This window comes from Pyxicephalus adspersus, chromosome 12 (assembly GCF_032062135.1).
Source record: "Pyxicephalus adspersus chromosome 12, UCB_Pads_2.0, whole genome shotgun sequence".
Lineage (NCBI taxonomy): Eukaryota > Metazoa > Chordata > Amphibia > Anura > Pyxicephalidae > Pyxicephalus > Pyxicephalus adspersus.
Window position 1 is genome coordinate 11,362,151 of NC_092869.1, and position 16,816 is coordinate 11,378,966.

General features: G+C 38.0%; 1 protein-coding gene across 7 annotated transcripts in view; it reads right to left on the reverse strand.

Moving 5' to 3' along the window:
- The window catches only part of GANC (glucosidase alpha, neutral C), a 39,791-nt gene that overhangs the window by 21,478 nt on the left and 1,497 nt on the right, over nt 1–16,816 (reverse strand). For 3 of the 7 annotated variants that reach the window (XM_072427938.1, XM_072427932.1, XM_072427939.1), the window contains exons 2-15: nt 15,454–15,581; nt 14,234–14,290; nt 13,878–13,986; nt 12,399–12,526; nt 11,772–11,954; nt 10,235–10,280; nt 8,823–8,880; nt 8,639–8,735; nt 6,634–6,814; nt 6,045–6,198; nt 5,729–5,964; nt 5,004–5,130; nt 3,819–3,898; nt 3,588–3,731 (exon numbers count right to left, since the gene is read on the reverse strand). In XM_072427938.1, coding sequence (XP_072284039.1) covers nt 3,588–3,731; nt 3,819–3,898; nt 5,004–5,130; nt 5,729–5,964; nt 6,045–6,198; nt 6,634–6,814; nt 8,639–8,735; nt 8,823–8,880; nt 10,235–10,280; nt 11,772–11,954; nt 12,399–12,526; nt 13,878–13,986; nt 14,234–14,290; nt 15,454–15,512 — 1,659 coding nt within the window. In that variant the 5' untranslated portion in view covers nt 15,513–15,581. Of the gene's footprint in view, nt 1–3,587; nt 3,732–3,818; nt 3,899–5,003; nt 5,131–5,728; nt 5,965–6,044; nt 6,199–6,633; nt 6,815–8,638; nt 8,736–8,822; nt 8,881–10,234; nt 10,281–11,771; nt 11,955–12,398; nt 12,527–13,877; nt 13,987–14,233; nt 14,291–15,453; nt 15,582–16,630; nt 16,709–16,816 lie in introns of those variants that run through there. The other 4 variants (XM_072427934.1, XM_072427936.1, XM_072427935.1 and 1 more) reach the window with 3 other exon arrangements.

The window sequence follows — 16,816 nt, forward strand, 5'->3', positions numbered from 1 at the left end:
TTTGCTTCCACCTTTGTTGTCAAGTTACATTCTAGGAATATGCATGCATACACACACACACACACCTAGTTATTGGATGAGGTCTAACATGAACACATCCAAAGAACGATGACTAGCATCAAGTAGAGTAGCGCAGTGTACATTAGAGTAGGTCCTGCCCCAAAGAGTCTACCTTGTCGTGGTGGGCAGGCTTGTAATCATTTGGCTAAAAAAGGGGCACAGAATGGGAGACACAATCATTTCCCTCCAGTGACTTTCATTTTTGGCCAAATGATTAAACCAAAGGACTCTTGATCAGTGATTAAACACAGTGTGATATGTTAAACATACAATAATAAATGATAAACAGCAAGCAAATATAAAAGACACAGAATAATGAAACTCTGTATTTATTAATACATCATTAAAGCACGTCAACCCATCACAGCTTTTTAAAAACTACCCATCGCACATCTTAATTTAGGGCCCATAACACACAGTAACAGTGTTGTAGTGCACATGGTATACGGGCCCTAAATATTTTGAGAGCATTCATACTAAAATGACTGGCATTTCCTTTTTTTTTAGCAATATCTGGGCAGTCATGTGCTACAAGTCCTCTGTTACTTATCACTAAGGGTAGAACTTCTAGTACTACTGTACTAGTAGTACAATGGTCTTTGGATAAACCCGTAGTGCCCAGCCTTTTTTTATCTGGGGGCTGCTGTTGAGATAAAACTCGTGGCCCACAATGCAAACAAACATTAAAGATGTATGTTTAAAATTAGAATCATCTTAATTTAAAATTAAATTAAATTGAAATGTTTCTAGTTACTGTAACATACATGCACCAAATAAAAAAAAAAATACATATTAAAAATTTCTGAACTCACCATTTGATGCTCATTTTAGGAATGCAACATTTTATTAATGAAAGATAAAAAGAAACACAAAACTAATCATACAGTGCTGGCTGGTCACATATTGCTCCCTGCTCACCATTCCTGTACTAAAGAGCAGAAACTACACCATAAATGCTTCCTGTAAGTTAAAGGCGGGTGCTAACCTTCTATGTACCCCTTTCTATGTATGCTCAGTCCGTCACACTGCAGCGCCTGCAGATTTGACTCCAAGCGGCAGTGAGCGGTACTGAGCGTCTCCCATTAGCCAGGGTTTTATGGCATGAGGTAGGCACAAAGCGATTTGGCATTACACTAATCCTTATTGCCATGGAAGTGGCCCCGGGGGTCCCTAACATGCAAACTCAATTTGGGGACCCAGGTCTTGAAAAAGCTTCCCTTAATGTGAAAATATCCCTGATTGCTAATGGGATTTTTTGCTTGGGAACCCATATCTGGCAACTTGTTATGTTTAGGGGATTGAATTTGGTTTAGTAGCAGCTCTCAGAGCCCCCTATGTCCCCTAAAAAGTTCACATTCCTATGACAATTGGTGTAGGAGATCTGAGGGTTTATACATGGGTATATTGACAGCTGCTGCTGCTAGCTCTATAGTACACAGCTACTTTCAGTAAGCTCCCTTCCCTGGTAGCACAATCCTTTAAAGAAGCATAGGAGGTGCACGCCCCATGCCTCACAAGACAACAAGCAGAAGGGAATGAGGAGAGAGCTGGATCTGAATTAAACTGATGTCCAAGATTTTATTTGCTTTTTAACTTTCTATAACTGCTAATTAAAAGGAATGTGACAAGTGAAGTAATCCCAAGATATATGTAAGGACTTGAAGAAAAACTAAACTCAAAACGAAAAAAAAAAAAAAAAAACTTGCTTAGGCATGCGCAGAAGGAGCGCCCAAATGCTTCCTGGGATGCCTGACGTAGTATCCCGGGAGGCTCTGCGCTCCTATTCATTCTCGACCGCCTAGGCAATTGAGAAAAAAAAAAGGGTGTTGCATTAAAAAAAGAAAAAAGTACAGACTTTTTACCTTACATTAAGGGGTTGTCTACCCTTTTATGTAAAGTGAAAATTCTGAGTTTAGGTACGCTTTAATATATAGCAGTAAAAATCTTCACTCTCGCAGGGCAGTCCAATCCACCCGGGTGTGTCTTGCATATGGTCCTGCTTTGACCCGAGCCGGCCCCCTTGGTGCCGCCATCTTCGTCTTGTCTTCTAGGTTTTTATTCCTATGTCACCCGATCCAGGTGCGAGACCCGGTGACGTAGGCTATAAAAAAAATTGCTGATCTCACTACGCATGCGTGAGATGAGCAAAATTTTCTATTTGCGTGAAAAGTCTCTTTCTGCACATTCCAGAGATGCTCTTTTTTAGGACTGGTAATTCAGCTAAACACAAGGAAAAGGATTGCAAGCATTTTACATCCTAACTGAAGGTCCATACTAGGATTAAATAGCTATTGTAAATGTGGTATGACATGTAGAGTTCCATTTCAAACCCTCCTTTTAAAATGTCAGTTTTCGGTCACAAAGATGCAATGGTTCAACATACTTAGTAATCTGTCTCATTTTCAGCAGAAATTTTGCAGTGGCAGCTCATATATTTCCCTGAACACAGATTTACTGATTGTCTCTCTCACTGACAAGTTTATTTGCAATGAAGCCATGACATTAGATCCTCCTGCGGTCCAAAATTTGCATCATATATTATTATACATCTGTGTGAGGGCTTGTAGGAAAATACAACACACAGAAAAGTGCACTCTGCCATCTAGTGGCATTACATTCTGTTATTCCTGCAATATTTCTTTCAGCTAGCTGAACATATGAAGGCACAGAAGAGGGTGGGACAGTTGTTGAAGTTATCAGGAAGTACCAAAATGATCATATTATTTTCCTTGGGATATGACACCTAAAAGGCGAATACACACGTCACAATTTATATCGATAGAAATGATCTTTTGTGATCGTTACCAACAACAATTAACAAACAAGCACTGTACGCACAGCGCTATTCAGTTCTATGGGGATGGGAAGGGGGGAAGAGTGGGTGGCACCCGGTTGCTCCCCCACCCTAAAGGAAGTTACACTCGTTGTCTATATTTGGTTGTTTGGCGATAGGCCATTGCAGCTTGATAAATTACACCAGAGGACATAGAGTTTCTCCCTAGAGGATCACAAACATACGTGTCAGGCCACAATTATCTAGTGTGTGTACATAGCTTAAAGTAGTTGCAGGTAAAGCTAGCAATCATTATTGTAGTGTTGCAGCTATTCAATGCGTTTAGTGTACTGTTTGAATTATTATTATTTAGTTAACAAGCCACTGCTTGATTTTAATTGTTGTGGGTATCTAAGAAATGTAACTTTATATACAGGAAGTAGGTGTTAAAAGCTAGGAATTATATGTCATTGTTAGATAAAAGAATATAAAGTATTGTATTATCCTAAACAGTTGAGCCAACATTCAATGTCTTGTAACTAGTGTTTGAGGAATAGGGTGAAATTGCAAATACCACAGACCCATTGGTAATATTAAACCAAACACTTGCTAGCTTTCATTCTCAAGTATAAAGGAAAAAGAAACCCTATGCAATCGGATTAGTAAGCAGGACTCGTTTTCTATGTTTAAAGTCATATCCATGAACTCATGGTCTGATGTCTATTGGCCCCCTGGTTGTCGCTGCCTTTCCTACCTGGTAAAAGCCATATAGATTATGGAGATCACGGTGTTCCCATCCCTGGTGGTGTACAGCATTTTTTGGCATGGTCATTTCTGGAGCATCAAATACAGAGGGCTCATTCATGTCATTCCATACAAATAAATTATCTGTAGAGTTCTGCAAGATATAGTGGTTTATAGAGGTTAATTTTTTTAAAGTAAAAAAGTAATTACTCAATGTATGGTTATTAAAGCAAAAGCTTACCTTGTATTTTTCAAGTGAAAACTGAGATGAGTACCACTCTCGCGCTGCTGGATTTGTAAAGTCTATGTAGCTGGAGACACCTGAAAACAGACAAAACGATCAGAGGGAAATCCTTGAAGCTACAGGATGTGACACGGACATTCTATGTTAAAAGAAGCATAATACACTCTAGGGGACCACAGTGCATACATTTTATACAAACCAATCACTGAAATCCTAAATAAGCTTTTGTATGTTAATGTATATATTTTTAATTTCTATTTATTTTAATTTTACATTCACAAATCTGAAGCTTTCACTGGTGATCTTGGAAAAGGTGAAACAAAATACCTACTAGGTTTCTAGGAAAGACGAATTTTGCCCATGAACACAATGGAAAGGTATATCATAAGCAGTTTTTCCAAAAATGTGATTGTCCTTGCCTACTTTTAAGGAAATTTCATAGACCAATACCCACTCAATCATTATATGTTATAAACAAATCAGGCACATAATCTGAAATAGTTTAATGCTTCGTGTACCCTACCACACTGATCAAGTGTGCATTTGAAAAAATGTCATTAATCTAATAAATAATCCACCAGATAACAAAAAAAAACTTTTTCATGTTATTGCCTCATTAAAGTTTATCTAAAGCTGCGTACACACTTCCAATTTTTGTCGTTGGAAAGGATATTTCACGATTCTTTCCAACGACAAGGGAGTGCACGATGCATGAACGATGCTGTATATACAGCACCGTTCATGCTCTATGGAGAGGGGAGGGGGAGAGCGAGGGAGCGGCACCCTGCTGCGCGCTCTCCCCTTCCCTTTCATTAGGATCGGCTGTCGTCCATCGTCCGTGGATCCGGCAGGTCGGTCGTCCGGACGATGGACGACACCTACACGACAATGACTGTACACACGGCAGATTTTCGCCCGATAATTGGCCGATGCCGATTATCGGGCGATAAAAATCTGACGTGTGTACGTAGCTTTAGACTCTGCAGAGAATGGGCTATTCCTGGTTACACCCATAGGGATGTAAAAACAATTCTGACAAATCTTCATAATTTCAATGGCTGCTCCAGTGCTTACCAATGAACCTCCAATAACTGATAATGCAGACAGCAAAACATACATTGTGTGGATTTGTTAATGCTTTTTGCATGCCTAATATCTTACATAAAAATATAAATTTCTGACCTGGCCAGCAGGTGCCCTCAAAATTCTGCAATTTGTGATCTTTGACAAAGTATCCTTTTTCTTTGGCTTCTGCATACAGGGTGTAGTTTGGGTCAACTTTAATGTGAGGGTCTGAGATCACAACCAACTGAAAAAAGAGAAACATTCTCAGCTGTACAGTAAGAGTAGGAAGATAAAGAGTAGATGGAACTAAACTAAATGTTTCCTATATTTCCATAGGGTTGATGTAATGTGATACCTTTTCTTTAATGCCAATATAGGTTTTTTGAAATGTTAACATGAACTTGAAGAATAGGGTAACTTTTGTATTATTATTTTTTATGTTAATATTAATTTAAAAAAGTCCTTGTCTCTCATGGCACTGTAAACCTTTAAAAATACAAGGCTGGGCACAGTAAAGGTAATAGTATTGCATACATTTTTCAAGGCATAAAAGTGTAAGGCATGAGCAAGTAAAAAAACATCTACAAACCATAGGCAACAGAGACCTAGCTGTATGAGTTTAGAATTTACATGCTTAGTGGAATATGGACAACTCTGAGAATTTTTTTTTTCATGTTTTCTTTTTTCACTCACTAGCTTTGGCTACTCTAAAACAATCTACGTTCTGGTACACAGCTTCTATAATGCTGAAAAATATCTCATAGGAAGATTTCCAAGAGTTGCTCCCCCAAAATTCTGTATTACTTTACTTGCCATATTCTTAATATTCAATATGTCTTTACCTTTCGCCTTTTCTCCTGCAGTTTCTCTTGCATCTTCACAGGGTCAGGAAATCTGTCAGGGTCCCAGGTAAAATACCTCTTTCCATCAGTGTGCTCAATATCTAACCAGATAACATCATAGGGAATATTGTGTTCATCAAACCCTGAATCCACAGCTTCGACATCTGCCTCGTCTTCATAATTCCAGCGGCACTGATGATAACCCAGGGAAAAGAGAGGAGGAAGTATCTGGGTACCTGTTATAACAAAGCTTTATTACAACCATACAGGCGACACAGTAAATCAATAAATACAAATGTATTCTATTATAAATGACCTGTTAGCTGTGCATATTGATTAAAAACATCTTGAGGCATAGGTCCCAGTAAAAGGAAGACATCCACTATCCCGCTCTCTGACATCCATCTTATGTCCTTTTTGGGTACTGCCTTTTGCTTCCGTGTATCTGGAGCAGCAGGTTGCAAGTGTGACTGGCAATAAATTAATAACATGACAGTTCAAATGATAAGCTATGGTAAGCATTTGCACAAAGGGTGACAAATTATGGAGGAATTCACAAGCCTTTCAGTGCAATCTTGTACTATATAGTAAAATTTTGGACACCTGACCATCAAACTTATACGACCCTGTCAGATATATTAAGGCAGTGATTATTCTCCACCATAAAATTTTACTCAATGTGTGATTCACTGCATTCTATCATATTTACAAAATAAAGATGAAGGAACAGTATCACAAGAACAAGCAAAATAAAAAAAATGATGCAAATGTCATGCCAAAAAGAATCAGGAAGAATCATTTGCAAGCCTTTTTACTATAGTTATAAGGAAACAAAAATACTAAGCCAAAAGTAATTGCAAAACATTACCAAGTAATTCCTAATGTAATAAAAGTTGTAGTTTTACCTGTAAGGCAGCTTTGGAATTGATTTCTACTAATGTTTCTGAGGCGTTGAGCCAAAAAATGCCACAAGTATATAATGGCTTATGTGCCAACAATAAAGGAACAGATCCATATGTGCCCATTTTATCAAAGACGCGGTACCCAAACACATCCAAATTGTAGAGCCGGTACGCCTCATTTTCTCTAAATATATCAAAAGAGAACAGAAGTCAGTTTGCATTGTGCAGTGTAAGTATACATATCATTATGTGCTGAAATCTGAGTTTGTGAGAGCCATTGTACACAATTGACATGCTTTCTTAGAATGATCCCAGTATGCACTGATTTACTAGATTCCGGCACGTGAATTGCTTTTTTAACATCGGTTTTAGTCTTATTTACAAAATGTACGGTAATTGGGAATTAAAAGTCTTTACTAATGGTAACCTGCTGTTAGAAAAACATGGGAGCAGCAGTTTCTTATTTCCTTATTTCCTATTTTCAAGATCCTAGTTGCCTAGCTTTAACACCGACCTTCCCATATATACCCATTCTTTCTAGTCTTTTACTGAAAAAATGCATGCAGGTAAGGGTTTGTCATATGTATCTCACTTTCCTGATTTGCATACATGTTCTGGGTCAGTAATTCCAAAAGTATGACAGCCAGGAAGTTTGTAACATTGGAAAGAGTTAGGCTACGGAAAGTATATTTGCTTGTGACAGGTGTATTTAAAGTAGACATATACAGTACTTGCCAAACCAGCCTCGCCTTTAAAACCAACAAAGTTGCATTTAGTATTTGCCTTGCTTTAGTAGAATATATAGAATTAGTAATCACATATTAGTGAATCCCACACAAATCCTATACAAGGCACACCCTGCCCATAGTCATGATACAGAGCAATAATCGGACTATTAAAATTGGATTGTGGAGCTTAAATAAATGTTTTGTATTTGCAGGCAGTGTTTAATGTCTTTATTAAATATTTTTTAATCTTGTTTACTTCCTTAAAGGGTACCTAAACTCAGGATTTTCACTTTACATAAAAGGGTAGACAACCCTTTTGTGTTAAATAAAAATTCTGTGTTGGTTTTTTTTTTATGCAACACCCTTATTTTTTTTTTTTCAAATAAAGGGTGCAGCACCGCCCCCTAATTCTTGATCACCTAGGCCTCCCGGTATACCTACGTCAGGCTTCCTAGGAGGTTTTTGATGCTCAAGCATCTCAGACTTGCCCAGAAGAAGCCTTTTTGTGCAAAGAGAAAAATTTGTCAATCTCATGCATGCGGAGTGACGTAGGATGAAGAACAGGAAGAAGAGCAGAAGATGGCGACACTCGGAGCGCCTGCCCCGGGATGGATGCCTGGACTACACGATGCAGGACACCCCCAGTGCGACCGGACCATTGAGCGGAATTGAAGGTAAGTGTATTTTTTTGGCAGTTTTGAGTTTAGTTCCTTTTTAATTCATCTTGGGAGATGCTTTCAAGTGTTCTTCAGAGTGCAAGGATCATATTGAGAAGCTTTTTTGCAGCATACCAGTCCTAACATGTCTTAGCTGCATTTAATTTACATTTTTTGCACATGGTGATTTGTCAAGCAACAGCTGTTCTGTTTTTGACTGACAACCTTCACTCACTGCACTGTGTCCATAGAGTAACATTGCTGTGACTCTTGCAAGCATGTTAGGACTACAGAACAACCCCTCTATAACATGGGGCATAATGTTCTGTAGCTTACATAGGTAAACTGAACAAGGCTGATGAGGCTTTCAGTTTTTGGAGTTCTTAAAATCCTACAGAAGTTCTCTAGAAAACTGTAAGGTTCAAACGGTCCTTCTGTACTTGTAATTTTAAATAAGAAAAATATATGGAATGGGCATGTTTTAGTGATGCATTAAACATGCCTAAATATAATTTCCCCATAACATAATAATAATACCATTTAAAAAGAACTGCTACTACATCAATGTGTTTGTCAGGTGTTGTTTTAGATTCTGATGAATCCCTCAAACATCTTACAGCTTACCCAGTATCTTTCAGGCAATGATTTTCTGCATGTTCGGGAAGTCCATAAACATTTTCAAACCCATAAAAGGTAAAATCCAGACCCACGGAAGAGGGACCTGATAGAATAACAAATAAGATGACGTATTGAATATTACTCAACTTTAACATGATTGGAAAAAAAGAAATGAACAACTCTCACCTACCATTGGCTTTAATGTCTACAAAATCTCCAAACTTTTCCTTCCAGAGTCCAAACACATCCTGATGAAAAAGAAAGCATGAGGCTATCAAACTAAACACTAAACACAAGATAATCAGTAACTTAGAGCTAGTATGCATATGTTAGTTGTCAAAGCAAGGAGTACATTAGGGATAAGGATGATTGCCCTGGAGTTGGCTCTCATATTTCTATTCAGGTGCTTGGTGACTGGCTGCTCAGCAGCTTCCTGCTGCCTCATTGGGACTGAGAAATCTTTTTCAGCCCTGTGTAAGCTCCAAACCCAACATATGAGAGATTACACAGGGCTTCTTCCCTTTGGTTTCGCAGAATGATAAGTGTAAGCAACTGTGACAGCCAACACTAAAATCAAAGTGTGCAGGCAAAAATGTACAGTTTATTTTTTTTATATCACACTTTGTTAAGACATTTGTCTGATATGTACTATGTGTCCCTCTAACACTTTGTTAAGACTTTTGTCTGATATGTACTATGTGTCCCTCTAAATACTTTTATAGTAACGGACACTCCAATATTGTCACATCCCTCCTGTGCAAGTTATGTTACAATAAAATAATTCCTTTTTTATAATACAATAATATTTACTGCCCCGTTGCCATGCCCAATTTCTCTGTCACCTTTCTAATTGATGCCAGTTCTTTAGTAATGAATGGCCAGTTCACCTCTTTTCCTTCCAGGCAATGTGGTTGGTCCATCCATCATCAAAAGAAACTTGGCTAATACCTTTGTAACTATGTTCATGACAGTGTCACTGTGATTGATTTATCCATCAGCATAACCACTTTGATAATCCTTTGTTGCCATTTTAATAAGGCCATACAAATAGGACTGACGACCAATCAGGTTGCTGTGGCATCTGGGCTTATCCCCCTGTAGATCTGTAGGGCCAATCTTTCCCCACCAAGGCAAACAGGCGGATCTCTCAAATACTGAATAGTAGCAATTCTTGAGGAACAAGGGTGCTGGTGCCAATTTGTTTGTCACCATGGCAAGTAGGCTTTAATCAGTCCTTCAATCACCATGACAACAGGGCCAATACTTCCATTCTCACTGTAAAGTGGCTGGTTGCCCTGTAAACCTGGTAACAGGGCCAATCAGTCTATTCACACTGTGCAGATCTTTCAATCCCCATGATAACGTGGTTGATCCCTCCAACATAGTGGTAATCAAACAAATCCCTCTATTATCATGTTATAAGGACTGATACCTTTCCCACCATAATAATGATACTGACACTACCACCAATATGTAATTTTGCCTCTTGTAACCATGATAGCAATTCACTATTGTCTGACACAGTATGGAATGCAAAAAGTTGAAAAGAAGAAAAACACCCAGTTGTTTTCAAGCATGCTATTAAAATATCAGAAAATGCACCTCCGGCTTATCCTGCTGGACTTCTGTGTCTGTTTCTGCTGGTTCTCTATAAAAACGGAGACAAAGAAGGGGATAAGTTTAATGCACTAAAATTAGTTTTTGTACAGTAAGTACTGTATGCAGAAAATCAATGTATATTATTTATTTTTTTTATGTTCTATATGACTGGCTGATCCATTTAATAAATCATTAAAACTTCCTATAACATTAAATGGTTGTAGACTGTCCCACATTTCAAAACAGTACTTAAAAAACCTAATATAAGCCTGTCCGATAACTTCAGCAGGGGAGAGAAATAGAATCCAGACACAATTGGCATTGCAGACACAATTGGCTGTGGACACACTCCAAATTATTTGTCATGCTCCTCCTGGGCAAAAAATCTGACATGTGTACAGCAATCCCTGATGTCCTTCATTGATCCATCCCGACAGATGAATGAACGACCGATCGGGAACACTCACTTTTCATTTCAATAAAGAAGAGAAAAACATGGCACTGCTTGCTCATCCTTTCCCCTCCTCTCTCCATAAAACAGAACAGGCATTTTGTTTTACAGGGGTCATTTATTTACCTGTCACTGGAAATGATCACGAAAAATCCTTTCCAACAACAATTACCTTACGTGTGTACATAACCCTAAAATCAGGGAAAACAATAGGCATCTACCTAAAAAGGCTGGTTTATCAGTCACTTCTAGAGGCTCTGGTAAAGATCGGGCAGCTGCCTTGACTCTGCACCCCGCACACATCTCTGCCAACTAGGCTGGTGACATGGATGGTCCACCATTTTGCCCTGTAGCACCGTGACAATACACTTTCATCAGTGAAGCTGGGTGATACAGCAAACCTGGAATAGATCTGATTCAGGGTTGAAAACATTTGTTAAATAAATAGCAAATTACTTCTCGAAAATTGATTCCAGGTTTGCTGGATCACCCAGATTCACTGATGAAAGTGTATCCTCTCCAGCCTTGGAGAGTTTTATTAATCAGGCCCAATGTGTATGCAGCACATTTACAAAAAAAAATAACAGCACTACTATCACAGAAAATCTGGAAGGACAGAGTATTTTTTCTTAATAAGTGGATGAAAACTCTTTATTGTCCAAAGTCAGGTGGAGTAGTTCAATATATTTGTACAGTATTTCCCTCATCGCTTAGAGCTTCATTTTATATGGATGACATTAATATTAGTCATTTTCAAAATAATTGCAACTGCTTCCAGGTATAGTAAGCACTTCTTCAGGCAAGGAAGTACGTATAGTGTGTTTCTTTGCCTAAGAAAAAGTCTTACAAAAGCCTGTTTTAATTGTTTGTGAAAGCTTGGGAGTGAATAAATAAAGTTCTCCAAGACTGAAGAAGATAGAGTATCATGGGAGAACCTGTTTATCCAGCAAACCCGATTGTATATTTTTTTTTGTAATAACACTTTTTAGTGATGCAACCACTGCACCTATTTTTTATAGTAAAGCTAATTAGGAAAGTATTGTTAAAACGCACTATCCCCATCTTTATATCGCTATTTTGACTTTGTACCTTTTTTCTGAAGGTTGTCGAAGATGTTCAAAATACAAAAAGCCCTGAGAGTTTATTCCAATAAGTGCTTTGTCCTCCTGTGTCACCATAATAGAAAATGGCTGGGAAGTGATATGGACTTTGCTTGTGCCACTTGGATGCTCGAGGACCACAGTTCCTGTCTCCTGCAGCAAGATATTGAACCTGAAAAAAAAAGACATTTTCTCAGAGATATCTTGTTTTGCTATTTACTAACATCACATGAATTTACTAGCCCTAGGGAACATTTTTACCCATTTATCAATATACAGATCCATTATGCTGCTCAAGGCGCTTCAGATAAATTCATATCAAAAACAAATATACTGCAATTGATTTACAAAGGAGCAGAGTAATTTTGCTTTTTAAAGCAGTAACCTTGCTTTAGGAAAGGTCATACATTGAAGAAATATAAAGCAGGATGTTGAGCATTGTATTTGATAACTGGACTGTTCTGATCTTATAGGAAGCACCCTTGAATTCGCTAAATAAAATATCACTGCAAATGGGTCCGAGTCTCTTTTATTCCAATGTAAAAACAATCCACTAGGCTGGTATCACAGCATGTTTTGGCATAAAAGGACTAATACTAAAAAAAATAATTCTGACCTTTCAGTAGCTGGCTCTGTCACCAAAACATCTGGAACCTCATATCTGGGCTTTAGAGGTGAAATCTCTTTAATTTTAAGTCTAAACATATTGCCCTTTACTGCAATGAGTTGCAGCTGCAAGGGAACCTAAGAGAGACGAGATGAATAAAATCATTTGGGTAAGACACATAAATTATTATTAGTTTCTAAAAACAAACTAAATTGACATTTAAAACATTCCTGTAACTAAAACTGTGGACATAGCCAAAATTTTTGTAAGTCTAAATAATACCAAAGCACAAAGAGCAATGGTAAATAACCACCAGCACAACCCTTAATCCAACAACACAGTGGGGGGAAAGCATAATGCAAGGCTGCAAAGAGTCAACATATTCACTTTATGGAGGGAGTCTATTTATAAAGCAGCAAATCTGACACTCAATGAAACATTGTGGAGAATCTTCCGGACCCATGTGTTTCAATGGAAGTATCTGATTCTCTACCAGGTAATGTTTCAATGAATGTCAGATTCACGGTTTTATAAATAGACCCTTATGTGTTGTTTGTAAGGGATTATGTGGAAAAATAATTATAATTGCAATCACTGTAAAGATTGTTATAATACGTAAAAAAGTAACATAATAATCTTTGTTATGCATATTTCTCCATGTTTTTGTCTCCCTAGAAATGCTGCAAGTGCTGGGAACCTACTGAACACCTAACTTGCTTGCGCTGACAACTCTGCCTCCGCTGTTATCACTCCTGCAAATTTTCCCTATACTTTCCCCTGTCCAAAAATAACTATTTATTATTACTACTCCTAGAAGACCAGTATGCTCTCAATGTCCAAAATTCATTTTTCAATGTCTGAAATCACAAGTATTGTCAGCCTGCCCAGCTATCTTCTTCTGTTCAACAGAAAACACCTTTCCTTTTGTTACACTGATGAGGAGTCGGAAGATGTTCTGTGGTCCAGCAGAGGTGAACTAGCTAGGCTGAAAACACTGTTTTGGATTTCAGTGCTCAAACAGTAAGGTAGGTGGATATTGAACTACTGGAAAGGAGGGTGGGAGGGAGGAGTTCCCAAACATAGGAAAATGTATGTTACTTTATCAGGCATGAATTTCAGATCACATTTTTAATACAGGGACTGTAGTACACTGTTTGGCCACTTATGTTTTGATGGCGCTGTTCTGCAGAAACGGCTGTTAGGTCTTGCTTGCTACATTAAATACACGTTGAGACGTCCCCGCTGCCTGCTCTCCGGAACTGTACCAGATGTTTGCGGGTGCTGAGAGAGGAAGGCTGGCCTGTGTGTGGAGGTAAGTATACCTTTCAAAAATCCGGAATTTGGAAAATCCAGATTGAATGTCAACTGTAATGTCAGTATAAAGCATCCCATCCCATACAGTATAAAGCATCCCTTACCACCAGAATATCTCCAGGATTCATAACCCTCTAGAAATCAATATTTAACATTTAGAAAGAAAATACTGACCTTTGTTTCCTGATGGAAAATGGTAAGTGAAGCAATGCCATTCCCAGTTTTGAGGGTGTCCAGTTGAGCTAAATATGGTGACTGGTCTGGATGAAGAAGTTTCTGCCTTCTGCATGGGAAAATGGAACAGAAAGTATTAATGCCAGCATTTTGATAAAGGCAATAGAAAACAATAGAAAATACAACTCCATCTGGGATTCTGATTATCAATGTCGGTATTTAATAATAAAATAAAATTCTGCTATTACTAATAAGTACAAACATATAAGCTATATAATGTCATGCTGCTTGGTGAAGACTAGGTAAATATTACATTGCAAACTAATTATAGTGGTATTTTTTATTCTAGAATGTACCTGTAAAATCCAATTTGGTTGCATGTTTTAAATTTGCTCTTGTCTTCAAGAAGTACCCTAGAAAAAGATAATGACTCACATTTTAATTTTACATAAACCACATGCCAACTCTAGTTACACAATGTTTGTCCTTGCAGAGCTACTTGGTAATGAATACAAAGACTTTCACACAGTTCTTCTTTGTAATAAGTAATTTGGCTTTATTCCAAAGTCTGTATGTAGGAGGCAAAGTAACAGCCTAGTGCTGGCAATCCCCCAGCTTATACTCACATTTATACACGTAGTGACTGGTGATTGATTGAAGTACGAGTAATAGCCAACATGTGATTCATCATCAATTCAATTATTGAATGTTATTTCATATAGTATTGTTCTGCACATTGTCTACATATAGGCTCTAAGACTACATGTAAATGATCCTTTAAAAATTATCATTTGATTGATCTAAATAGCTTTAACAGACACACAAAAAATGGGTGAAGACCCGCCATTCTGCACACATGCCCGACATTTCTGCTGGGCATACGTAGAAGAGGCTTTTTCCTACATTTAGGTCAAAGAGATGATGATCTCTCGCATGCGCAGTGAGATCTGCACGCTTTGTTGCTCCCTTTACAGCAGGCTGTCACCAGATCTTGCGCCTGCGCAGTGTGAGATTGGGTGACATAACAAGAAGCGCCAGAATGAGGGAGAATTCCAGGACAGCGCGGGACCAGATCGAGGACTTCTACAGTGCCATCGAGGGTTCTGTGGAATTAAAGGTAAGTGATTTTTTTTTTATTTCCAGTTTAGTTCCGCATTAAAAACCATTGCTATTAGTTGGCAAATTGTTTCAGTCCTGAACCAGATCCATTTTAAGTTATCTGGATCACCAAGGTTCACCATGATAGCCTATCTTCTTCAGCCTTAGAGGGCTTTAATTAATCAGACCCAATGAGGGAATCAATTATGACAAATTGTTGACAAGACATACCAGATCTGTGAAGAAATCATGCACAACTTAAATATAAACTGACTTCCCATGTTAAAACAAAGACAGTATACAATTCAAACAATCTGCTTATTGTGATCGGTATGCAGCAAGACCAAGAAGTGAACCATGAACCGTCAGTAACAATATCAAAGGTTAAACTTGAAAGGAAAAAGTGTTAAAATGAATTTAAAAATAGGCTGTGCATTTTCTAAAGTCGTCCATTCACTTTTACTTGCAATCTACTTACCCTCCAAGAGGATCCTCTGCCTGGACAGTGGGATTAGGGGTCGATTCCTGGGAAGTCATTGCTCAGTGGAGATTCACTTTTTCTTGGTTTGCTATGCTTCTATGTTAGAGCCAAGGGTATGACACCTACTGGACAAAATAATATTATTATTGTTTATTTGTAAGGCATCCAAATACACAATATACACTGTAATAGTAGAAAAAACAAATAAACACAAGATGTAAACATAAATGTATATGTGTAGGTATTTGTAGTATACCCATCTAAAATTAGATTTCTCTCCAGATGTAGAATACATTCTAAAACTGATTTTGTTCTAAAAAAACTGCACATACTTTATAACATTCTGATAGCAGGCCAAAACAGGAAGCATATATGAAATGTGGTTGAATACAAATGACTAAGGGGTTTATTTAAAAAATGTTTGCACCCAAGATTCACCCAACATTGAAAATGTTTGCATGTTGAATGCACCACTGATCAGCTTCCTATGGGTGTAGCCTCCCATCTCTCAGCAGATCAATAAATAGAGGTGATAGTGAGTGGTTCCGTACCACACAGTGCCAACCACTGGAAAATGTTGTTTTAAAAAAACAAGTAGGCAGCTGAGCAGATGGCAAGGTGCCACCCACCAGAAACCACATGGGAAAACTTGATTCCACCATGGGTCTTTGTGTTTCACTGTAAAGTATTCTGCCACAGCGTGGAATTAAAATGCTACCCATGAAGAGGCATATGGTGTCACTGTCATAATAGTAAATGATCCGCAGACGACAAGCATGGACATACCCAGGAAATTGGAATCTCTGTGCTATGGTCATGACAGCAATAGATTCAGCTGGGAATAAAACCCTTAAAACTAAATATCTTAATATCCCAGTGTGACCCATAGTCTGATCCCTGTGATAAAAAAGTGGCAGCTTACATTAGTGGCAGTTGTGACATTTATTTGCTTTGTATGCTGTTATTTATAGGCTGATTATTATTTATTATGTTATTTGCTTTGTTGTATACATATCATCCAGTTTTAATGTTGGAGTTAGCATGGGGTTTGCTGTGTGCAAAGGATTACATTGCCTGTCCCCTCTGCAATAAAAATTCTGCCTGGTCACAATTTTTTAGCTTTAGTTCCGCTTTAATATCTGGATTTATTTTGGCACACTGCTTCATTATACACCTGGAGGGAACCCAGCAACAATAGTCAATGTATTTTGGAACTGTTCTGTGACTTTTCCCTGCCCAGATCCTGGAGCCTTGAGACAAGTATGAAAAAAGTTAAGGATTCACAGTCCTCACACTAAGAATTATTAAAGAGCAACATGTACACAATGAAATGTTAGTGATATCATTTTTAAAACAATTT